The sequence below is a fragment of the Rhinoraja longicauda genome, chromosome 22 (genome assembly GCF_053455715.1).
Source record: "Rhinoraja longicauda isolate Sanriku21f chromosome 22, sRhiLon1.1, whole genome shotgun sequence".
In the NCBI taxonomy this organism is placed as follows: Eukaryota; Metazoa; Chordata; class Chondrichthyes; order Rajiformes; family Arhynchobatidae; genus Rhinoraja; species Rhinoraja longicauda.
In genome coordinates this window covers 16,205,465-16,231,731 of record NC_135974.1, presented here as the reverse complement: position 1 = coordinate 16,231,731, position 26,267 = coordinate 16,205,465, and the positions used below count along the sequence as shown (strand labels likewise).

Below are 26,267 nucleotides of genomic sequence, written 5' to 3'. Positions count from 1 at the left end.
AATTCGCCTGTAAAAGTCAACATAGAAAGCGGGTAGAAAATTCTGTACATTATATTAGGGCCAATAAATTTATACAAGGGCCTTCGCAGTTAAGCCCAACATAGACATCCTTTATGGTCTCAATACGTGCAGTATTCCCACCCATCCATTGTATGAAGAACCCTTAAACACCTGGAGATTTAGATATAAAAATATTCGGAAGTGTAGGTACAGAAATAGGATTATCAACCCTCTAATTTTGGCATGGAATCTCTTGAAAATTGAGATTGATCTTTAAACATCATTGCCTGGATCACCCAGAATATAACATTGCATTCCTTCTGATTTCTTCAAATGCTTTTCTTCATTAATTGCCAATCTATCTATCTCTAGAGAGGTGAAACCGTGTCACAAGAGAAGTCTCCAGTCTAAACATTGATCCTATTAACCTTTTAAAAAGATGAGCATTTCATTGAGCCATAGTGAGATACAGCACATAAACAGGCCCTTCGTCCCACAGGTCCCTTCAGCAGGTACTATCACAACGTTTAAGAAATATTTAGACAGGCACATGGATAGGATGGGGTTAGAGGGATATGGGCCAAATACAGGCAGGTGGGACTAGTGTAGAAGGGACATGTTGGTCGGTGTGGGCAAGTTTAGCTGAAGGGCCTGCTTCCACGCTGGAGGACTCTATGTACAGGTAGTTTGACTAGAAAGCGCTCTTCCATACTGTGAATTGAATATAATGCAATAGATGCATTAGGGATTACTATTTGTATTATGTGGGCCGAATTGGGAATTGCACAATTTTGATCAGGAACTAGCGAACCACCTATAACTACTTTGGAAATTGACAAGCAGAAAAAAAGCTGTCTCGGGGATAAAAATTTTGGGGAAAAAAAAACAGTTTTCACATAACCTCCCTGCAGTAATCAGACATCATTGTCTCCTAAGAACACAGTTGTCAGTTTAACTGCAGGTGGCCAATGAAATTGATAAACAATCGCTTCTATTGATCCTTGGGGCGGCACAGTGGCAGAGCGGTAGAGTTGCTGACTTACTAAACCAGAGACCTGGATTTCATCCTGACTGTGGGTGCTGTCTGTACAGAGTTTGCACATTCTCCTTGTGACTGCGTGGGTTTTCTCCCAGTACTCTGGTTTCCTCCTACACTCCAAAGATGTACAGGTTTGTAGGTTAATTGGCTTTGGTAAAAATTGTAAATTGTCCCCAGTGTGTAGGATAGTGCTAGTGTATGGGATAATCGATGGTTGGCACACACTCGATGGGCTGTAGGCCTTTTTCTGTGCTATTTCTTTAATGTCCAAAGTCTAAAGATACTCTATTAAACAATGCCCTTATACCTTTAGCTTGTAGTAACAAAAATAAACTTATAGCAATTAAAAAGACCTTTACGTTTGAAAATCCTACCGAGGGGGATAAAATCAAGAGTCTGAAACTCATTACCCCTAACCCCATTGTCACAATTGTTTTTATAAAGCGATATTCTATAACGCAAGGGTTCTCAGGAACGAAATCACTGCATTGTAGCAGAACCACCTGTACCAGGGTGGTAGGGGATTAAGCAGAAAGTGATCAACTTAAGGATTACTCTGCTAAAGGAAGAAGGTGTATCTTCAATGGAAGAGAATGGAAGCGTCAAAGTCTTGTTTGCCCAGGTACCAACCAGCAGAGCTTTTCCCACACCTTTAGAATGTAACATGTATGCTTCGTTCATGCATCTATATGTGGGGCTTTGGTTCATTCTTCCCTTTTTGAACATGGAGGGTCTTCAGGAAGATGTTGCGGGAACCCATCTTTTTGGATGCCATCTTCACCGAGTCACGTTTTCTCCATCGGGATTAACAACCAGCCGATCACGAGACAACGACCACCAACGAGGGTCATCAGGAGACGAATAGAAGTGAACACATCTTGGTCCTGACGTAACTAGCTGGTTGCGTTTTACAGTTCCTCACTGGTAGTTGGGTTACTGGGACTTCTACAAAACCGACAGGTCGTGACACGATTTTGACCTGACCTTTAAGGCCATCTTTTTGTTGTTCTTTGCCACGAACCTGTCCAGAAAGCGGCGGGCTCTCTTCGTGATGCTCTCCCGCCTCTTGTGGTTGGCCATCCGCCGTTCGTTGGTCTCCTTGCTGTCCCTGCGCAGGCGGATCTGGCGCACGATGCCCTCGAAGAGCTCCGTCACATTGTGGTGGAGGGTGGCGGACGTCTCGATGAACTTGCAGTCGAAGACCACGGCACATGCGCGACCCTCTGCAACAGAACACAGGCAACTGAGGGGGAGGGAACTCAATGCCTGCCCTGCCTTTCGCGGTTAGTTTATTGGCACGTGTACCGAGATACAGTGAAAAGCATTTGTTGCGTGCTAACCAGTCAGTGGAAAGACTACACATGATTACAATCGAGCCATCCACAATACACAGATACATGACAAAGGGAATAACGTTTACTGCAAGATAAAGTCCAGTAAAGTCTGATTAAATATATTCTGAGGGTCTACAATGAGGTAGAATCCTTTTTGGATTCTTTGGCATTAAAGAGCCAAAGGGAACTTGCACAGGAGTTGAAGGCTGGAGTAAGTCAGCAGTGATCATCGATTCAATGATACAACATGGAAATAGGCCCTTCGGCCCACCGAGTCCACGCTGACCACCGATCACCTGTTCACACTAGTTCTATGTTATCCCACTTTCTCATCTACTCCCCACACACCAGCAACAATTTAATTGGACTCTGTTTGAGACATAATTTTAAAAAGAAATAAGGCAACAACTCACATCTGTATGGAAGTTTTGAATGATGTCTCCTTCAGCAAAGCAAAGTCCAGAGTCAAGAGAGATACAGAGTTCAGGTTTCAGAGCTAACATCTGACTTGAAACCTTAACTGTTATCTTGTCACAGAAGCTGCCTGTCCCGCTGAACATTTCCAGAACTTTGCTCTATTTCAGATAACCAGATGCAGCAATATTTTGGAAACTTGTCTAAATAGCTTTAAATCCCAAGCAATGCTGGTGACAAACTGCGCTTGCTTGGTAATCATTGTTAGCAAGATGTCCAAGTTTGAGTGAGAGTCGAGCTTAGAGTTTGCTGTTTGGATTCCTGGCTCATGATGTCAATGGATGAGCGAACACCGTCTCTAGCCAAGAGCTTGAAGCCTCCCAGTGAGAATCAGACTATTTTTATCTGTCAGAAAGCTTCCAAGTTACCAATAAGTGGAAAGTTTGCTTTTGAGGTTTAATTAATGCAATGAACATCTGCCTGACCATGTCCACATAGCCACAAGATCTTGGGTAGCGTGAGAAAAGGCCATGAATAAAGATTTACAAACTGATAACCAGCTTGCCAATGATGCTTGGTTTGGACCAAGAAACATATAAATTGAAGAGGGATGAAAAGATATTCCACATTCTTTGACTCTAATCCATTTCATTAGGGCAGAAGTCATTCATGTTGATACAAGCGATGGAGGAGGAGGCACACCAGTTGAATGCAATCAAGGGAGTTATGTGGCTAGTTCAGGAATGATTCATATGATGGGCAATGGGTGGCCAATTGCAGTTCTAGCATGTGGAGAGGGAGGACAGGCCAAGCTTGGGCAGTTCACAACCCAGCGCTATGAAGATTATTTTGTCTAATTTCAAGTAACCCTTGCATTCCCTCTCTCTCCGTCCCACCCCCACCCTAATCATCCTGCTAGTTTCACTGTTCTTATCATGTTCATAAGTTATAGGAACAAAATTAGGCCATTCGGTCCATTAAGTCTACTCTTTCATTCGTGGCTCGTCTATCTTTCATTCTCAACTCCATTCTCCTGCCTTCTTCCCATAACCCCTGACACCCGTACTAATCAAGAATCTATCAATCTCTGCCTTAAAAATATCCATTGCCTTGGTCTCCACAGACATCTGTGGCAATGAATTCCACAGATTCACCACCCTCTGACTAAAGAAATTCCACCTCATCTTACTAAAAGTACATCCTTTTATTCTGAGGCTCTGGCCTCCGGTCCTGGACTCTCCCACTGGTGGAAACATCCTCTCCACATCCACTCGATCCAGGCTTTTCACTCTCCCTTCATTATCACCTCTTCCACATCCGTCAATGGCCCATTGTGGCCTCCACTTTTCCTTGGTGATTGGTGCCAGCCCTGCGTTGTCCTGAACCTTTTTGTGCCTCTAGTTTCCCCTCTCCCCTGACTCTCAGTCTGAAGAAGGGTCTCGAACCGAATCGTCACATATTCCTTTTCTCCACAGGTGCTACCTGACCTCCTGTAAACCAGCACCTGCAGTTCCTTCTTACACATACATTGCTAGTCCCATGCTGTTCTGTCGAGTCACGGGCAACTCTTCAATGAACTGGGTAGCGGACCTCTTCAGCAAGGAGCTAAGAGTTAACAATGCTAGGATTGGTTTCCTACGGTAAACAATGTTTGCAAGCCTAATCAAATCATGGTCAAATTTAGTGAAACTAGTTTCCTGAAGACAAACTTCAAATACCCAGACACTTGTTGAGATCTGAGGGTTTGCTTCCCTCTATGTGTGTTGGATCATTCTGACAATACACCCCTGCTCCTTAAATTCCAAATAGTAGAAGTAATTTAGGGATGAAGATAAAACTCAGCATCTCTGGAGAAAAGCAATAGGTGACATTTCGGATCAGGACCCGTCTTCAGACACTGAAGTCACAGAATCTGAAGAAACGTTCCGACCCGAAACATCACCTATTCCTTTTCTCCAGAAATGCTGCCCGACCTGCTGTTACTTCAGCATTCTGTGTTTATGTTTGGTGTAAACCAGCATCTGCAGTTCAATGTTTCTACAGTAATGATCATCGATTGAATTGATTGCCAGATACAGCATGGAAACAGGCCAAGCGAGTCCACACCGACCATCGATTACCCATTCACACTAGTTCCAAGTTATCCCACTTTCTCATCCACTCCCTACCCACTAGACGATTTATTTGGCCTCTGAGCTTGAGACAGAACTATTTAAAAAATGAAGCAACAACTTGGCACAACGGTAGAGCTGCTGCCTTACAGTGCTGGAGACTGGGGTTCCATCCTAACTATGGTGCTGTCTGTACAGAGTTTATAAGTTCTCCCCGTGACCGTGTGGGTTTTCTCTGGGTGCTGCAGTTTCTTCCCACATTGCAGTTCCTTCCTACACATAATTTAGGGATGACTTTAGTTTAGTTTGGAGATACAGCGCGGAAACAGGCCCTTTAGCCCACCGAGTCCACACCGACCTGCAAGCCCCATACACTACACACACGAGGGACAATTTGCAATGATACCCAGCCAATCAACCTATAACCTGTACGTCTTTGGAGCGTGGGAGGTAACCGGCGATCCCGGAGAAAACCCACGCAGGTCACGGGGAGAACGTGCAAACTCCGTACAGACAGCACCCATAGACAGGATCAAACCCGGGTCTCTGGCGCGGAAAGGCAGCAACCCTACCATTCCGCCCATTGAGTTGGAACCAATTCAATGGGATGTTTAGGTTTAGGTTTGGCCCGTATCCCAGGCCAGGTGCCTTTGTGCGCCTCTGGTGATCACTCCAAGTCTGGACATGCAGACCAACGTGCAACTGACCTTCAACAGAGACGTCGCGACACCGCACCAGGTCGCTCTTGTTTCCCACCAGGATGATCGGGATGTTTTCTGCTTGCCGCATCCTCCGCAGCTGGATTCGGAGCTCGGACGCGCTCTCAAAGCTGGTGCGGTCCGTGATGGAGTAGACAATGATGTAGGCGTTGCCCACCTGCATACAGTAATCCTGCACCCACGGTTCCTCACCCTGCAGAGGGCAGAGGGCAGCTGGTTACTCCACACCCCAAACTTGGGACAGAGTTCGAACTTTAATTATTTTTCATAATTTCACATGTTCTAGAAGCAGAATTAGGCCACTCGGCCCATCAAGTCTACGCCGCTATTCAAACATAGCTGATTTATCGTTCCCTCAGCCCCATTCTCCTGCCTTCGTCTCATAACCCCCAACACCCATACTAATCAAGAACTTATCAATCTCCGCCTTAAAAATATCCATTGAAATGAATTCCACAGATTCACCACCCTCTGACAAAATAAATTCCTCCTCATCTCCTTTCCAAGGGACATCCTTTTATTCTGAGGCTGTGGCCTCTGGTCTGATACTCTCCCACTACTGGAAACATCCTCTCCACATCCACTCCATCCAGGCCTTTCACTATTCAGTAAATTACAATGAGGTCCTCCCTTCTCCTTCGAAACTTCAGTGAATACAGTCCCAGTGCCTTCAATAGCTCATCATATATTAACCCAATCATTCCTGGGATCATTCTCAAAAGCCTCATCTGGACTCCCCAACACCAGCACATCCTTCCTCAGATATGGGGCCCAAAACTGCTCATACTCTAAATGCGGTCTGACCAATACCTTATAAAGCTACAGCATTACATCCCTGTAACCTTGTAAATCCTGGAACCCAGTATTCAATTGTACATGGGAACATCCTGACTGGAAAGGTTGCGACACTTCAAGAAGGCAAATCTCCACCATGTTCTCAAGGGCAATTAGGGATGGGAAATAAAAGCCGATCGTGTCTGTGGGGACTATTGTGAGCAGTTTTTGGCCCCAGATTTGCAGAGGGATGTGCTGGCATTGGGGAGGATCCAGAGGAGGTTTAGAAGAATGATGCTGGGGATGATTGGGTTAACGTATGAGCGTTTGGCAGCACTAGGCCTCTACTCACTGGAGTTTAGGATGAGGACCTCATTGAAACTTACCGAATAGTGAAGGGCCTGGATAAAATGGATGTGAAGAGGATGTTTCCACTAGTGGGAGAGTCTAGGACCAGAGGGGGCGGTCTCAGAATGAAAGGAAGTACCTTTAGAAAGGAGATGAGGAAGAATTTATTTCGTTCAAGGGTGGTGAATTTGTGGAATTCATTGCCACAAAAGGCAGTTAGGGCCAAGTCAATGGATATTTTTAGGGTGGAAATTGACAGGTTCTTGATGAGTAAGGGTGTCAAAGGTTATGGGGAGAAGGCAAGAGAATGGGGGTGAGAGGGAAAGGTAGATCAGCCAAGATTCGATGAATCAAATTGCCTAATTCTGCTTCTGTGATGTATGAAGTTATGAACGTACTGTCCATGAATGAATGAAATTAAGAAATGGTTACCTCAATTCCCCAAGTATCCATGACTATTAATGTTGTGTCCTCTCCATCAACCGTTAAAGTTCGTTCATACGTATCCTCTGAAATGAAAGGAGAAACACGGAACAGTCAAGGCTAAACCGAGCAAGAGGGCGTTCAAATCCCACTCCAGAGACTGGAGCGCAAGGTTCTAGCAAAGGACCTGGGGAGCACTGCCCTGTTGTAAGCGGCATAGTTTGGGTGTAGCGTTAAACTAGGACGGCAAGGCGGTACGGTGGCACAGCGGTAGAGTTGCTGCCTCACAATGCCAGAGACCCGGATTCGATCCTAACTACAGGTGCAGTCTGTACGGAGTTTTCTCCGGGTGCTCCGGTTTCCTCCCACACTCCAAAGACATATATATGGGTTTGTAGGTTAATTGGCTTCGGTAAAATTGTAAAATGTCCCCAGTGTGTGTAGGACAGTGCTAGTGTACATTGCTGGTCGGCAAGGGCTTGGTGTGAACCAAGGGTCTGTTCTGCAATGCATCTCTCAAGTCTAAAGAGTAGGTATGAGGAGGTGGCCGAGAGTTGCCGCTTGGCCTCGGCACGATAGAGGTCAACCTGAAGTCAGAGGAAGGGTCCTGACCCAAAACGTCACCCATCCATGTTATTCAGAGATGCTGCATGACCTGCTGAGTTACTCCAGCACATTGTGTCTTTCTTTGTAAACCAGCACCTACAGTTCCTTGTGTCTCCATTGACTGTAGGGTGCTGTTTGAAAAGATGCCAAAAACCTTCCCATCGCGGAGGAACCTCGATCTGCTGGAGTTGGAAAGCCATCTTGCTGAAACACCAACCCTTGTCACACTGTACAAGCCAACTGCTGATGCAACAGTGGGGAACGCAGTAGCTAAATTTGCCATGAACCCAGGCTTAATTTCATCGCATGACCAGCTCACATGCCTCGGGCAATGTCGAAGCTTAACATGGCTGGTGGCTGGGAAAACCTCGAGGTATCTTTAGCGCCGGTAAAAATACTTCTTAGCTCATCATCTGGGCCTGTGCTGGTGATGGGAAGGGAATTTTGCTTTCTATTTTTTAGGCGTCTGTCCAGTTTGAGCCCCCACAGTTGTGAAAGGGCTCCCTGTATTCTATCTCTAGACTCTGCCCAAGATAGCTCTTCCCTGAGTGACATGTGGCTATCCATTCTAAGGCCACCTGTAGCCTCACTTGAGGAACCTGAGACTCTGGGGTTGACGTTGCCAGTGGACAAGTGGATTCTAAGATAAACAGCAACGAACATTTCATGCCAATGGTATGAACATTGAATACTCACTTTTTAAGTTACACCCTCCCCTCCCCAGACTATTTTCCGTGCCCAGCCCCCACCCTGGAATGTGTCCGTATATCCCACTATCCCGCCCCTCTTAGAATCATGCAGTCATACAGTGTGGAAACAGGCCCTTCGGCCTAACTTGTCCATACCCACCATGATGCCCCATCTACGCTAGTCCCACCTGCCCGCATTTGGCCCATATCCTTCTAAACCTTTCCTATCAATGTACCTTTCCAAGCGTCTTTTAAATCTTGTTATTGCGTCTACCTCAACTACCTCCCCAGACTCATCCCATATACCCACTACCCTCAGTGTGAATAAGATTTCCCCTCAGGTTCCTGTTAAATATTTCACCCCTCACCTTAAACCTGTATCTTCTGGTTATTGATTCCCCTCTGGGTAAAAGATTCTGTACATTCACCCTATTTTACAGTTCTATTTTGACACCTATTTCTCTCCTCCCCCTCCCCCTCCCTTCCCCCTCCCTCCACTACATTCCTTCCTCTGCCTTTACAATTTGCAACTCCTCAAATGTCTGTCTCACACCTCTTGCTTTTATCTCTGGCCTTTGTCCTGCCCCTCCTATCTTCCGGCTTTCTTCCCGCACCCTCTTACAATCAGTCTGAAGAATGGTCCCGACCCAAAACATCACCTATCCATGTTTTCCAGAGATGCTGCGTGACCTGCTGAGTTACCCCTGTACTTTGTGTCGTTATGTGTAAACCAGCATCTGCTGTTCCTTGCGTCTACTCATAGAGGAGATAGCCTGGGCAGGAGTATGAAAGAGGGTGATTTGAAATCCTGAGAGCAGGGTGGATTGTGAGAGGAGCAGAGCGATTCAGTTTAGTTTTGCTTATTATTATCATGTGTACTGAGGTACTAGTAAAAAGCTTTTTGCTACGTGCTATCCAGTGAGCAGAAAGACTATATGTGTAGGAAGGAACTGCAGATGTTGGTTTATACAGAAGATAGACACAAAGTGCTGGAGTAACAGGGGGTCAAGAAGCATCTCTGGGGGGAAAGGAAGGTGACGATTTGGGCCAGAACCCTTCTGCCACCCCACCCCCACCCCCACCCCCACCCCCTACTTTCGGTCTGAAATGGGGTGTCAATCCGAAACATCACCTATTCCTTTTCTCCAGAGATGCTGTCCGACCCCCTGAGTTACTCCTGCACTTTGTGTCTATCTTCAGTGGAAAGACTATTTATGATAGCAATCAAGCTGTCCACAGTATACGGATACAGGATACAGGATACAGGATAAACATTTAGTGCAAGATCTTCTTATCGAGTCCACATCACAAGATTAGAAATTGTTCAGCCAGAGCTGAACACACTTCTCGGCATCTGCACACAATGGCGTCTTGCGCTTCTTGGGGTAGTGGTGGAAAGATTGGGGGAAACAGGGCTGCGACGTGAACGCTCTTTCCTTGGCCCCAGTGCAAGATGAAGTCCAGTAAAGTCCAATTAAAGATAGTCTGAGGGTCTCCAATGAGGCAGATTAGGACCGCCTTCTAGTTGGTGATAGGATGGTTCAGTTGCCTGATAACAGCTGGGAAGAACTCCCTTCAGGGAGGGAGCTCCAAAGTCTAGGACTTGTTTGGGCTGCCCTTTTCCAATCTTCCACCTTTGGCTTTACAGTGTTGAAAAAGAGCAATCGGCTATGGTTTCCTTAAAATGTATCAAGTGGAAAAGAAGCATGTCCAATATCCACACTGTGAGCTATTTTTATTCAACAGATCAGGAACTAAATCTCCGAAGAATTTACTTTGCAAACAGCGGAATTTATTTGTGGTTAACACAAAGAGGCACATTGCTAGAATTCTAGCTTTCCCTGCGGACAGTCCAATGAAGGAGCCCGCTAATTTGGAATGCTCACCCCCTCCCCCATCCATCAGAAGTTAAGCGAACACTTTTAAACATTTTCCATTCTGACCGTCTGAAATTTGGCAGGAATGATTAATTAATTAACCTGGAGCCCCCACATTCTGTTTCTGTTGTCCAGAGACTAAAGCAGATCCTGACATTTTGGAACAGCAGACATCACGGAAAATGCAGTTGAAAAAAACTTTGGATTCTCTTAAATTTATTCAAAGCACCTTCACTCCTCCATCTTACGTTGTCCCAAAATTGCTGGTCACGCCCGCAGCCCCATTGCTCCCCGCCATCAACTCCATCTACACTTCATGCTGCCTCTGCAAAGCAGCCAACATCATCAACGACTTGTCACACCCCAGTCATTTCTTCTTCCCCATGCTCCCGTCGGGCAGAAGATACAGAAACTTGAAAGCGCGGACCACCAGACTCAGGAACAGCTTCTTTCCCCTCTGTTATCCGGCTTCAGTATGGCCCTTCGGCCGTGTACTGTTCGATTCACTTTTACCCTATTGCGGACATTGGACTTTGTCTATGGAACTGATGTGTTGCAATGCTGAGAACTATATTCTGCACTCTGTACAGAGACACAAAAAGCTGGGGTAAATCAGCGGGAGAGGCAGCATCTCAGGGGATGAGGAATGGGTGATGATTCGGGTCGAGACCCTTCTTCAGACTCTGTATTTTCCCCTTTGTCTACCTGTTACATTTGACTTTGGCTTGATTGTATTCATGTGTAGTATTATCTGATTTGTTTGGATAGCATGCAGAATAAAGTTTTCTCCCAATACCCTTTTATCCCCCCACTTTCCTCCCTCCTTTCATCCATATCCCTACCTCCGGCTTTACATTTTCTCCTTATCTGACATCCTCATCACATTTTCATCTCTCGCCTCTGTCACTTACTCCACCGATCTGCCAATCCCCCCCCAATCACCTATATCCACCTATTATTTGTCCCAGCCCCTCCTCGCTTTTCCAGCTTTCTCCTCCTACTCCAATCAGTCTGAGGAAGTGTCCCAACTCAAAATGTCATCTGTCCATTTTTATGCAGAGTATATATGGTGCCCGGGTGGCACAGTGACGCACTGGTAGAGCTGCTGCCTTACAGCGCTAGAGACCCAGGTACCATCCTGACTACAGGTACTGCCTGCACGGAGTTTGTACAATCTCCCTGTGACTGTGAGGGTTTTCTCCGGGTGTTCCGGTTTCCTCCCACGCTCCAAAAACATGCAGGTTTGTAGGCCAATTGACTTCGGATGTAAATTGCCCCTAGTGTGTAGGATAGTGCTCGTGTACGATGATCGGTGGTTGGCGCGGACTCAGTGGGCCAAAGGACCTGTTTCCTTCTTGTATCACTGAACTAAACTTAAGACTAAACCCAAAAACTAAATCCCCAAAACTAAACGCAAACATGCTACTTCTGTATGGTTGCCTGACCCGCTGAGTTACTCCAGCACTGTGTCTACTGCCCCAGTACATGTGTTACTCCTGCATGGCTGCCTGACCTGCTGAGTTACTCCAGCACTGTGTCTACTGCCCCAGTACATGTGTTACTCCTGCATGGCTGCCTGACCCGCTGAGTTACTCCAGCACGTTGTGTCTACTGCCCCAGTACATGTGCTACTCCTGCATGGCTGCCTGACCTGCTGCGCTACTCCAGCACGTTGTGTCTACTGCCCCAGTACATGTGCTACTTCTGTACGGCTGCCTGACCACAGGAGACATCACATCCAAATGTGATCAGTGTGTTTATTCTGGGTGTGTACACACGGGGGATTAGCTAGGGCAGGGTGAGGATAAACTGTGATCCGCCTCCTGCACCAGGGCAAGTTGGCCCGTGCTGTGCCCCGTCTGTATTTATAGCCTCGCGGAGGGAATGTTGAGTCCTCCACCGCATTCCAGCTCTGCACCCTGTCAGCCATGAGCTGTATCAGCACAATATATTTATGGAAACTATGTACATACAAGTCCAGCTTGTTTAGATGCCTCCTATTTCTAGCCGTCTGGCCATTTCCTCCTTTCTCCAAGCTTTGCAAGTGAAGTTGCAAATTGTTTTAACGTGACTGGAGTTTCCAGCATAGAAACAGATCTGCATTTTCTGGTCCCCACCAGCAGTGGCACAGCTGGTAGAGCTGCTGCCTTACAGTGCCAGGAACCCTGGTTCGATCCTGACCTTGGGTGTTGTTGGCCTGGACTTTGCACGTTCTCCCTGTGACCACTCCAAGGTAAACAAACCCACTGTCACAAGTAATAGGAGCAGAATTATGCCATTCAGCCATCGAGCCGACTCCGAAAATCAATCATGGCTAATCTATCTTTCCCTCTCAACCCAATTCCCCTGCCTTCTCTCGATAAGCCCTGACACCCATACGAATCAAGAACCTGTCAATCTCCGCATTTAAAATACACAATGACTTGGCCTCCATCTGTGGCAATGAATTCCATAGATTCACCACCCTCTGACTGAAGAAATTCCTGCTCATCTAATTTCTAAATCTTCTGACACCTCACCTGTGGTTGGTGTGGACTTGGTGGGCCGAAGGGCCTGTTTCCATGTTGTGTCTCTGAACTAAACTAAACCAGCTTCCCCCTCTTTTATCCCAACTGGCCCTATGATCAGTTTAATTTATTGTCACGTGTACCGAGGTACAGTAAAAAGCCAATACATGATTACAATCGAGCCATTTACAGTGAACAGATACATGATATGGGAATAACATTTAGTGCAAGGTAAAGCCAGCAAAGTCCAATCAAAGATATTCCGAGGGTCACCAAAGAGTAGTTCAGAACTGCTCTCTGGTTGTGTTAGGATGATTCAGTTGCTTGATAACAGCTGGGTTCAGCTGATAACAGTTGTCTATATATCCTTCAGTTCCGTTCTCATGTGTCCATCTAGATAACCCTTGAAAGGACCTGTGCCACAGTTAGGCCACTTGCTTCGATGATTCTACATTCTGGAATCCCTCAGGAAAATCTTCTCCTTTTAATGGTAATCTTAAACAATGCTTCTCAAACATTGCTACTGTATTTGCTTCTATCACCTTCTCTGGCAGCGCGTTCCAGCCACCAGCCATCCTCTGTGTAAAGAAAACGTGACTCATGAATCTCCTTTAAACTTTGACCCTCTCACCTTAAAAAACCCGAGGTCAGGATCGAACCCGGGCCTCTGTCACCGTGAGACAGCAGCTCCACCAGCCATGCCACTGTGCCACCCAATGGAGGGATATGGATTATGTACGGGCAGATGAGAGCTGGTCTTGCCATCGTGTTCAGCAAAGACATTGTGGGATGAAGGGCCTGTTCCTGTGCTGTACACTTCCAAGTGACTTCTTGGATAAGTCTTCAAGTCTTGGTTGTGGGACTTGAAGCTTCATATCATATCATATCATATCATATATCATATATATACAGCCGGAAACAGGCCTTTTCGGCCCTCCAAGTCCGTGCCGCCCAGCGATCCCCGCACATTAACACTATCCTACACCCACTAGGGACAATTTTTACATTTACCCAGCCAATTAACCTACATACCTGTACGTCTTTGGAGTGTGGGAGGAAACCGAAGATCTCGGAGAAAACCCACGCAGGTCACGGGGAGAACGTACAAACTCCTTACAGTGCAGCACCCGTAGTCAGGATCGAACCTGAGTCTCCGGCGCTGCATTCGCTGTAAAGCAGCAACTCTACCGCTGCGCTACCGTGCCGCCCCTGACTCAAAAGCTGTACTTCTGTCAACTAAACCTAATGCTGAGCAGATCTCTGCGGCTTATTGCAAGTGAAGTTAAAAAAGATTAAAAAAAACAAAAAGCATTCAGACACTAATCTGAAAATATGGATATCTTCACGACCATACCAATGTGATGGCTCTCACCATGGTGCTAATAGGTGAAGGATCATCAGTGATGGCAAACAGCTTTGAAACCCTAGTGATCAATTGAAAGATACGGCACGGGAACAAGACCACCGGGCCACCGAGTCTATGCCGACCCTCCATTCACCCTCGTTCTAGGTTATCCCACTTTTGGATCCCACCTGGATGTACTGACTACTATCCAGTGGCCTTGATATCCATGAAGTGCTTTGAGAGGCTGGTTATGGTACACATTAACTCCAGCCTACCAAGCAGCCTTGATCCACTGCAGTTCACCTACCCCACAACAGACCCACAGCTGATGCCTGGCCCCATATTCATCCCTGGATAAGAAAGACACCAACATCAGACTCCTACTCATTAACTACAACTCTGCTTTCAATACCGTTATCCCAGCCAAGCTCCTCTCCAAACTCATGGAACTTGGAGTCAGCACTTCCTTCTGCAACTGGATCCTTGACTCCTGACAAATCAGCGAGAATGTGGTTATCATCTTCTCTGAAAATCCTCCACACTGGTGCCCTGAAAGGGCCTTCTCTGCCCCATTCCATACTCCTTATACACTCACATGGAAATTCGTCAGGAAATTGAGCGTAGAAATGTACCACGACCCAAACGGAAAAGTGATAGAATAGGTTAAAGGGGCTGAACTGTGCCTTTACTTTAGAGATACTGCCTGGAAACAGGCCGTTCGGCCCACAGAGTCCACACTGACCAGCGATCCCCATACACTAGTTCTATCCAAGACACCAGGAACAATTTACAGAGGGCAATTAACCTACAAACCTGTAGGAAGGAACTGCAGATTTTGGTTTACACCGAAGAAAGACACAAAATGCTGGAGTAACTCAGCGGGATAGGCAGCATCTCTGAATAGAAGGAAACCTACAAACCCGCACATCTTTGGAGTGTGGGAGGAAACCAGAGCTCCCAGAGAAAACCCACACAGTCACAGGGAGAATGTACAAACTCCGTACAGACAGCACCCATAGTCAGGAATGAACCTGGGTGCTGATTTCTCCTCCTGCCTAGCTCCCCACTCTTACCTCCAGAGTCCTCCACGTGAGCATCCTGGATCCCAGCAAAGACATTGGCCAGGCTGGACTTCCCCACACCGGAGTCGCCGAGGAGCAGCACCCGGAATGTTCCGCAGCCGGAGTCGCTGGAGGCGTCGGATTCGGCCGAGTCGGAAGACCACCCGGTGGGCTCCCTGTCCATGGGCTGGCAGGAGATGGAGTAGCCCAGCGTTGGTCTGCGGGGGTGCTGGGAGGGGCAGGCAGCCAGCTCCCTCTCTGTGGTCAGGCTACGCACAGGGTGGGCGCGGGCGTGAGGGTGCTGGTGGGCAGAGGGCACAGGAGAGCTCGCACGCCTTTGCAAGGCAGCATGGCCGACGCCTCTTTGGGTGTTCAGGGTCATCGCAGCCAGGCTGGAGAAAAAAAAGAGGGTTTAGTTTAGTTTATTGTCATGTGTACCAAGGTACAGTGAAAAGCTGGACACAACGTGCTGGAGTAACTCAGTGGGTCAGGCAAAGGACAGATGATGTTTCGGGTCAGGACTCTTCTTCAGATCTCCTTGTTCAGACGAAGGGTCCTGATTCAAAGCGTCACCTGTCCTTTTCTTCCAGGGATGCTGCCTGATCCGCCGAGTTACTCCAGTATTTTGTGTCCATCTTCGGTATAAACCAGCAATTGTAGTTCCTTCCTACTCATACAGCGAAAAGCTCTTGTGTTGTGTGTTATCCAGTCAGCAAAAAGACTACACATGATTGCAATCAAGCTGTCCACAGTGTACAGATACAGGATAAAGGGAATAACATTTAGTGCAAGATAAAGTTCAATAAAGTCAGATTAAAGACAGTACAAGGGTCTCCACTGAGGTGGATGGAAGGTCAGAACCACTCTCTAGTCGGTGAGAGGATGGTTGAGATGCTGATAACGGCTGGGAAGAAACTGTCCCTGATTCGGGAGGTGTGCGTTTTCAAACTTCTGTTCTTCTTGCCTGATGGGAGAGGGGAGATGAGGGAGTGACTGGGGCGAGACTGGTCCTTGATTATGCGTGGCCTTGCTGAAGCAGTGTGAAGTGTAGATGGAGTCAATAGAAGGGAAGCTGTAAGAAGGATCTTGACCCAAAACATAATCTGTCCAATCTATCCACAGATGATGCCTGAATCACTGAGTCCCTTTCTTTTTTGCTCAAAATTCCAAGATCTGGAGTTCCTCGTATCTCCACTGCATTCTGGGTGTTACACATGCAGCCTTTCCTGTTAAACTGTGACCTCCAGGTTCAAGAACAGCTGCTTCCCAACAAAACCATCAGGCTTTTGAACACTATAAACACAACTAAACTTCAATCTGCAAACTGTCTTGGTTGCACTAAAGGACTTTGGGCTTTTTTGCAGCAATATTCAGATTTTTTAAATTTAGTTGACTTTTTATGTTTTATATTATTACTGCGTTAACAGGCCTGTTAAGCTGCTGCATGTAAGAATTTAGTTTCGTTTTATTTTAGAGTCACAGCATGGAAACAGACCATTCAGCCCACTGAGTGCACGCTGATCATCGATCACCCGTTCACACCAGTTCTATGTTATCCCACTTTCTAATCCATTTCCTACACACTGGGCAATTTACAGAGGGCCAATTAATCTACAAGCCCACGGCTTGGGGATGTGGGAGAAAACCGGAGCACCTAAAGGAAACCCACGTGGTCACAGGACAGCATGCAAACTCCACACACAGACGGCACCCGAGGTCAGGATCGAACCCAGGTCTCTGGCACGATGAAGCATCTGGTACCAGTTACCCCACCAGTGCAGCAGACTAAAAGATTCCAGGTGCACCTAAGATATTTTCATGTCTAATTATGTCATCTTAATCTGTTGGAAGATGTGCAGCAATGTTGACCCATGGAATTGAGAGCTGATGGGTCTGTTATTGGATTAACCTGCTCCTGTGAGTGAAACTGAACATGGAATACTGGCCCGATGTAGCAGGGTGGTGAATCTTTGGAATTCTTTGCCACAGAAGATTGTGGAGGCCAAATTAGTGGATATATTTAAGGTAGAGGTAGATAGATTTTTGATTAGTACAGGTATCAGAGGTTATGGGGAGAAGGCAGGGGGATGGGGTTAGGAGGGAGAGATAGATCTGCCATGATTGAATAGCGGAGTAGACTCCATGGGCCGAATGGCCTAATTCAGCTCCATATCGCTTATGATCTTATGAACACACTTCCACCAAGAAATTAAACTGGCCGTTTGAAAGCAGACGACCAGTCCGTGCATTATTTTCCTGTGATGAATGGCAATTTAACATGTGTAGGAAAGAACTGCAGATGCTGGTTTAAATCGAAGAGAGACACAAAATGCTGGAGACAGCATTTTGCTGGAGACAGCGGGACAGGCAGCAAGCAGTCTGAAGAAGGGTCTTGACCTGAAACGTCACCCATTCCTTCTCTCCAGAGATGCTGCCTATCCCGCTGAGTTACTCCAGCATTTTGTGTCTGTCGGCAGTTTAACATGTTGCATTTTACTTGTACTGGAAATGCTCCAAGTCACCATGTTTGAAAGCTGTCACGTCCTCTTACCTCTCCCTCACTTGGGTCATCCCATGATTGTACTTCAGTATTTCTTGCACTCCTCGCACCACAATCTTTGCAACATTCTTCTGTTTTGTGTTCATTTATTTACGTTGTATTTATTGGTGTACTTATTGTATTGACTGTGTACCGAGTGAGTTCAGCTGAACAAGGGACTTAATTTCATCTTGGTGTATACAAAACGATAAGCTAAACTGGGATCTAAATCTGTATTGGAGAGAGAGAGGCAGGAACACAAAATGCTGCTGTAACACAGGCAGCATCTCTGGAGAATATTGATAGGTAACGTTTCAGGTTGGGACCCTTCTTCAGACTGATTGTTGAGGTGGGGGGGGAGGAAGAAAGCTAGAAGAAAGGAAGGGCAGGACAAAGCGAGGCAGGTAACAGGTGACCACAGGTGGGTTGGGGGGGGGGGGGGGGGGGGGGCGGAGTTGATAGGCAGATGGTTGGACAAAGGCCAGAGATGGAAAAAAAATAGTGTGAGACAAAGAATTGAAGAGATCCACCTTCAGATCTGAAGCATCACCTATCCATGTTCTCCAGAGATGCTGCCTGGCCCACTGTTACTCCAGCACTCTGTGAAACGTCACCTGTCCATGTTCTCCAGAGATACTGCCTGGCCCACTGAGTTACTCCAGCACTCTGTGAAACATCACCTATCCATGTTCTCCAGAGATGCTGCCTGGCCCACTGAGTTACTCCAGCACTCTGTGAAATGTCACCTATCCATGTTCTCCAGTGATGCGGCCTGGCCCACTGAGTTACTCCAGCACTCTGTGAAACATCACCTACCCATGTTCTCCAGAGATGCTGCCTGGCCCACTGTTACTCCAGTGTTTGTGTCCTTTTCTGTATTAAACAGCATCTGCAGTTCTTTGGTTCTAACTTTCTAGAGATAGAAAGAGATTCAGAGAGGGAACTTCTAAGTATGGGGCACGAACAACAACAGTGGAACAGGTACACACACTGAACTGCAGATGCTGGTTTATTTTTTGAAAAAGACACTGAGTGATGGAGTACATCAGCAGATCAGGCAGCATCTCTGGAGAACATGAATAAGTGACATTTTGTGTCAGGAACAACACTCTGTCCAGAAGGTCACACGTGGATGGGAACAGAAGGATGATAGAAGATGGATATAACAACAAGAGGTTTGAACACATGGATGAGAATTTTAAAATGTAAAATTAATGAAGTCAATGTGAAATTGCAACAGTGATCACTGGCCAATTATACTGGCTAACACTGTATTGTTCCAGTTTAGTTTAGTTTAGTGCCACATGTACCGAGGAACAATTGAAAAGCTTGTTTGTCTTGTGCTATCCTGTCAGCGAAAAGACGAGATGATTAAAATCAAACCGTCCACAGTGCAGAAATATGAGATAAAGGAATTATTGTTTAGTCCAAGACAAAGTCAGTAAAGTTTGATTAAAGATAGTCTGAAAGTCTCCAGTGAGGTAGATGGTAGGCCAGGACCCTAGAGGCCAGGACCGCTCTCTAGTTGGTGATAGGGTGGTTCAGTTGCTTCATGACAGCTGGGAAGAAACTGTCCCTGAATCTGGAGGTGTGCCTTTTCATGCTTCTGTACCTCTTCCTTTTCTCCTTGAATGATCACCGGATATTACAGTATCAACACACTATATTCTCACACCTCAAAGACATTTCACCTTGGCCGGGGTGAGACTGGGCCTGGATAATGCTGGTGGCCTTGCCGAGGCAGCGTGGTCCAGATGGAGTCAATAGAAGGGAGTTTGGTTTGTGTGATGGTCTGGGCTGCGTCCACAATTGTCTGCAACTTCTTGTGGAACTAACCTAAACACTGCATTTGAATGAAATCCCTGGTCTTTTGAGTCCTTCAGCTAAAGATCCACTGCATCTATTTCTTTAGAAGCTGTGCCAACCGCTCCTGTTTAAACTGCCTTTGACAGCAAGAAGATGCACTTATAAAGGCTCTGCTTCATAGCTCTGGCAATCCGGATTCAATCCTGATCCCAGTTACTGTCTATGTGGAGTTTGCACCTTCTCCCTGTGACAGTGTAGGTTTCCTCCTGTTTCCTCCCACATCCCAACACTGTAGGTTAAAATAGCCTCTAAATTACCCCTAGTATGGTAGAAATTTTTTTTGGGGGGGGGGGTAGGTTTTGATCAAAATTACTTTAGTTGATTATTTATTGTCATGTGTACCGAGCTAAATTGAAAAACGTTTTGTTGCACGCTATCCAGTCAGCAAAAAGACTATACACAATTACAATCAAGCTGTTCACAGTGTACACTTACAGGATAAAGGGAATAACATTTAGTGTGAGATAAAGTCCAGTAAAGTCCGATTAAAGACAGTTCAGGGGTCTCCAATGAGGTAGATGGGAGGTCAGGACCGCTCTCTAGTTGGTGAGAGGGCAGTTCAGTTGTCTGATAACAGTTGGGATGAACAGAAGAGATGAAATTGAACTAGTGTAAATGGACTAGTACGCAAGGGCCAGTTCGGACTTGATGGGCTGAAGGGCCCGTTTTTTGCACTCTGGGAATCCATGATCCATTGATAATGTTTCATTTAAATCGAGAGTCAACGTGAAAGTTTGTCTTTGTATCAGTTACCGCACGGCGGAACTATTAAATTAAAAAATACCAGATAATACGTTGCAACAAGCTTTTAATAATTCATTGCCTGTTAACAAGAAGATGATCTTGTGATATCACCAAACCCAGCTGGCAGGACCTCATGTGGGCAATGGCAATCCCTCTGATCCCTTTATCTGGTGCTTTGGCTCCTGTCTCCATGGAGTTAATTAGAGCAAACTCTGATCCTCTCTCACGGTTTCTGAGACACCTTCCAAAGATGGGTCTGCAGAGCATTGATGATAAGGATATGCCTCGATTTCAGAACCCTCCACGGCCTCTCCCTGCCAATCATCCCCACCTTCCAACTCTTCACTTTGATTTAGTCCCAAACCTACGACTTTGAGACCGATACAGGGCACAAGGTAGGGCAGTGGTGGCTCACAGCGCCAGAGACGCGGGTTCAATCCTGACCACGGGTGCTGTCTGTGCGAAGTGTGTACTTTCTCCCTGTGACTGCGCGGGGTTTCTCCAGGTGATCCGGGTTCCTCCCACATTCCTAAGACGTACAGGGTTTGTGGCTTAATGTCTCTTCAGTAAAATTGTAAATTGTCCCCAGTGTGTAGGACAGCGCTTGTGTGGTCGCTGGTCAGTGCGGACTCGGTGGGCCGAAGGGCCGGTTTCCACACTGTATCTCTAGTCTAAAGGTATATGGATAGGACAGGGTTTAGTAGGATGTGGGTTAAACGCAGACAAATGGTGACCGTGAATGCTCGCCGTTAATTTGCCAGGGCAGGGGATTCCTAAACGAGTTTAGTTTAATTTATTATTAATGTTACGTGTACAAGGAAAGGTACATTGGAAAGCTTTATTTTGTCTGTGCTATCCAGTCCGCAGAAAGACTAGATGATTCAAGTCAAGCCATCCAGTGTACAGACACAGGGTAAAGGGAATAACGTCAGTGCAAGATAAAGTCCAGTAAAGTCCGATTAAAGATGGTCAGAGGCTCTCCATGGCGGCAGGTGGTAGGTCTGGACCGCTCTCTAGGTCAGAGGACTTCAGTTGCTTGATAACAGATGAGAAGAAACTGAAGGCATGGGTTTAAGGAGATAGGGGAGAGATTAAGGAGACAACTTTGTCGCTTTGTCTGTACCTGGAATGAGCAGCCAGAAGCAGCCATAGAAGTGGATTCAATTATGATTTTTTTTTAAAGACAAATTAACTTTTTTAGTTTTTAAAGATACAGCATGGAAACAGGCCCTTCGGCCCACCGAGTCCTCGACCACCAGATAGTATAAGAAAATAACTGCAGATGCTGGTACAAATCGAAGATATTTATTCACAAAATGCTGGAGTAACTCAGCGGGACAGGCAGCATCTCGGGAGAGAAGGAATGGGTGACGTTTGGGATCGAGACCCTTCTTCAGACTGAGGATCACTATGCACTAGCACGGTCCTACACACTGGGAACAGTTTTTATTTTTTTCTGAAGCCAATTAACTTACAGACCTGCATGTCTTTGGAGCGCGGGAGGAAACCGGAGCGCCCAGAGAAAGGCCATGCGATCGTGGGGAGAACGTAGTCAGTCAGGATCGAACCCAGATCTCTGGCGCTGTGAGGCAGCAGCTCAACCGCAGGGACACCCTGTTTGAAAGGAAGTATTTAGAAGGATAATGGGCCAAATGCAGGAAAATGGACAAACTAAATGCTCACCCTTTTGGCCCCCAGGGCAGAGGGCACAGACTTTAAATTGCGAGGGCAGAGAGAGCAGAGGGGGAACGTTTTCACTCCGAGAGTAGTCCACATCTGGAATGAGTTGCCAGAGGGAGCTACAGAAGCAGATGCAACTCTGTTTTTTCAACAACAGATGGATGACGATGAAGGTCCAGAGGGTCGCTGGCCAAATGCAGGCAAAGGGGGACAGTCCAGGCAGCAAACTCGGTCAGCATGGAGAAAGTGGGCCGAATGGTCTGTTTCCTTGCTGTGGTCTTCTGTCCGCGTGTGAATGGGAGGCATTTTTTTCTTTTCGGATAAACCCACCCCGATGGTAATAACATTTCCTTAGACCCGTTAGTTCTCTCGCGAGCACGTTATGGACGTTTCTTTAAACTATTTTTTTATTTTAATGTTAAAGCAGTTTCAGTCTGGAATCGGGAAAGTGTCAGACGTGCTGGAGCTGAACAGCGGTGATCAGACTATATTGAAAAAGTAATGGTTTATAAACTTTATTCTGACCTCCTCCCCGAGGCAACTACCCCCCACGATCACCCCCTCCCCTCTCCAACTGTTACCGCGGCTCCAGAATCTTGTTTCAGGACGGAAAAAGTGACTCATTGCTTCAAAACTTTGGATATTACGTTTTCTGCCCAGTTCAGACCAGAGCTAATCTTTCCACACACACACACACACACACACACACACACACGGCGGCGATTACATATCTTACAACTTGTTATACTTCGCAGAGGATTACTAAGGTGCATGTACTCACCTCCCGAGTTATTCCACTTGCTTCAGAGTTTCTTTGAGAGTTTTGCTCCGCCGTTGAAGTTACCAGCTACAGCGGGCGCCTCAAAACATCCCTGCTCCCCTTTACTACACACAACTTCAGCGGGCCAGCTTTATACTCCCATTAGACTTGGTGACATCAGGATTGAGTGGACGTCAGTGTGTTTGTTGTAAGCCGTCCATTCAAGAGGTCGCTCCACTGTCCCAAACTTAGGAGGAACTCACTTGCTCAGTCAGTGGCGGGTGTCCTGGTAGCCACAAGCTCTGCCAGTCTGCAAAGCAACGGTGTCAACCTCTCTGGAGGCGGAGTCACACTTTGGGCGGTGAGGTGCAACTAATTGGTGCCAAAGAGACTTGCATTTTTATAGCGCCTTTCACAAGCTTTCACTGGTGCAACAGTACTTTACAGTCACAAGGACCTAGGTACAGTAAAAAAAACATTTTTTACAGCCCGGGTTTGATCCTGACTTCAGGCGCTGCTTGTAAAAAAACTTGTAGAATTAATGCTATATCTTTGCGTTAAATGTTGTACCCATTATCCTTAAGTATAAGAAAATAACTGCAGATGCTGGTACAAATCGAAGGTATTTATTCACAAAATGCTGGAGTAACTCAGCAGGTCAGGCAACATCTCAGGAGAGAAGGAATGGGTGACGTTTCGGGTCTGAAGAAGGGTCTCGACCCGAAACGTCACCCATTCCTTCTCCCCCGAGATGCTGCCTGACCTGCTGAGTTACTCCAGCATTTTGTGTCTCCCCATTATCCTTTGTGCACTGTGGACAGCTTGTTGTATTCATGTATAGCCTTTTGGATTTCATGGATAGCACGCAAACAAAAACTTTTCACTGCCTCAGTACACGTGACAATAATGAACTAAACTAAACTACAGAAACGGAGAATGTACTAACTCCACACAGACAGCACCCGAGGTCAGAATTGAACCGGGGTCTCTGGTGCTGTAAGGCAGCGGAAAGACACTAGCTGCGCCACCGTGCTGCTAAGTTACTGCAGATGTTGGACTCCTGAGTTAAAAAAAAAGTGCTGGAGGATTCTGAAGAAGGGTCCCGACCTGAAACGTCATCTGTCCATTTCCCTCCACAGATGCTGCCTGACCAGTTGAGCCCCTAAAGCGGCCTGTTTTTGTGAACATAGCAAGAATCTCCACTCTTGTTGTCTATCAATGTTGTCCAGTCAATGTTGTCTTTCAGAACTGCCCTGCCACAAGCTGCCGTATTTCAAAATCACAACAGTGATCACAATTCAAAACTACTTCAAACTGAGCAAAAACAACCTTCTGGAAAATTCTGTAGCAATGCGATGGATGAACAACTCAAACTCAAAGCCAATCTTTGCCAAACTCTTTCCATGAAGTGTTCCTGCTTTTCCAGCAGTGTAAGAATAAGGGGTAGGCCATTTAGGACTGAGATGAGGAAAAGCCTTTTCACCCAGAGAGTTGTGAATCTGTGGAATTCTCTGCCACAGAAGGCAGTGGAGGCCAATTCACAGGATGTTTTCAAGAGAGAGTTAGATTTAGCTCTTAGGGCTAACGGAATCAAGGGATATGGGGAAAAAAGCAGGAACAGAGTACTGATTTTGGATGATCAGCCAATGGTGATGCTGGCTTGAAGGGCTGAATGGCCTACTCCTGCACCCATTCTCTATGTTTCTTTGTTTCTAAAACTAATGTTACAAATACTTTGGGAAACACAAAAAAAACGACAGATGCTGGAATCCTCAGCAAAACACCAAGTGCTGGAGGAACTCAGCAGGTCAGGCAGCATCTGTGGAGGGAGTGGACAGGTGACGTTTCAGGTCTGGACCCTTCTTTAGACTGAATGGTCACCTGTCCACTCCCCTTACCTGCTGAGTTCCTCCAGCACTTTGTTTCCCGTTCCAAATACTTTTAATTATCTTATTTTAAATTACATTTATCTTTAAAGATTTATCAATTATTAAACATCCATGTTCACCAGTGATTAAATTTACTGTTTGGCTTTTTTAATAAAATGAATGTATACACAAGTAAAAATGTTATCTACTTTACATTAAATCTAATCTTTCCAAACTTTATCTTCTGATATAGGAGATGTTGTCAACAGCAGCATTAATGTAATCTCGGCCGGTGGCACAGTGGTGCAGCTGGCAGAGCGGCTGCTTTGCAGCACCAGAGACCCAGGTTTAATCCCAACCTGGGTGCTGTCTGAGTGGAGTTTGCACGTTCTCCCTGTGTTTTCTCTGGGTGCTCCAGTTTCCTCCCACATCCCAAAGATGTGCGGGTGTTTGATTGTGGCCGGGGTGGTGGGGGGAGGGTTGAGAAAGCTAGAAGAGAGGAGGGGGAAGGACATAGCATGGTGAGTGATAGGTGGATACAAGTGCAGGGGTGAGGGAGAGGGGGATAAACGTGTCCAAATCCCGGTGGGGCACAGGGAGGAGAAGGGGAGGGATAGGACTGTTACCCCTGAAATGAGAGAATTTGATGTTCATACCGTCAGGTTGTAAGCTACCCAAGCTATCCATTCATTTGGTATTGGTTTATTATTGTCAGGTTTGCCAAGATACTATAAAAAAAGTTGCGTGACAAATTTTCCAGATAAATCAAACCATGCAAAAGAGATAGAAAACAGAGTGCATGATATGGAATAACGTTCTAAGATCTAAGAACTGTAACAATGACTACAAAGACAGGGCTGTTATAAACGTTTATCTGGTTCACTGGTGTACATTAGAGAATGAAATCTGTCGACCTCACTCAGTCTGGCTAAATGTAAAATACAATATATCTTTATTGTCATTGTACAGGGGTACAACGAGATTGGGACCCATCCATACGGTTGATTCTGAAGTGGTCCATCTCCTAGTTCAGCATGCATTAGGGAGCAGGACAAATATCAGGCTTGTTAGTGATGACTGTATTCTATGAGTAAACACATTGGAATTGAAAAACCAAGGAGCGTTCCGACCTGAAACATCACCTTATCCATGTTCTCCAGAGAGGAAACGCAGCGCAGCGGTAGAGGTGCTGCCTTACAGACCGGGTTTAATCCTGACTATAGGTGCAGTCTGAATGGAGTTGGCATATTCTCTGTGTGATCGTGTGGGTTTTCTCCGGGTGCTCCGGTTTCCTCCCACACTCCAAAGACGTGTAGGTTTGAAGCTTAACTGTACAATTATAAAATATCCCTAGTGTGTAGGATAGTGTTAGTGAATGGGTGATCGCTGGTCGGCATGGTCTCGGTGGGCCGAAGGACCTGTTACCGCACTGTATCTCTAAAGTCTAAAGATGGTGTCTGACCCACTGAGTTCCCCCAGTGCTCTGTGTCCAAGATTAGAATTAGATATTATAATAGATTTCACACCACATCCAATTTTAATTGAGATTTCTGCATCCTTTTG

The 26,267-nt window shown here is 46.2% G+C and overlaps 1 protein-coding gene across 1 annotated transcript; it reads right to left on the bottom strand.

Annotated features, from left to right (window-relative positions):
• Positions 1-23,150, bottom strand: LOC144604658 (GTP-binding protein GEM-like). Its single transcript, XM_078419299.1, has 5 exons — positions 22,858-23,150; positions 15,260-15,639; positions 7,172-7,248; positions 5,606-5,810; positions 1-2,262 (listed from the first exon to the last, which is right to left on the bottom strand). Exons 2-5 carry the CDS (start codon positions 15,627-15,629, stop codon positions 1,985-1,987), a joined length of 930 nt encoding a protein of 309 aa, XP_078275425.1. The 5' UTR covers positions 15,630-15,639; positions 22,858-23,150; the 3' UTR covers positions 1-1,984.
• Positions 23,151-26,267: the final 3,117 nt, after the last annotated feature.

Coding starts and splice junctions, on each gene's coding strand:
- LOC144604658 (XM_078419299.1), bottom strand. CDS start 15,629: ATGACCCTGAACACCCAAAGAGGCGTCGGCCATGCTGCCTTGCAAAGG. Junction 5,811..7,171: donor TGGATACTTGGGGAATTGAG/GTAACCATTTCT, acceptor TGCCCTCTGCAG/GGTGAGGAACCGTGGGTGCA. Junction 2,263..5,605: donor TCGCGACGTCTCTGTTGAAG/GTCAGTTGCACG, acceptor GTTCTGTTGCAG/AGGGTCGCGCATGTGCCGTG.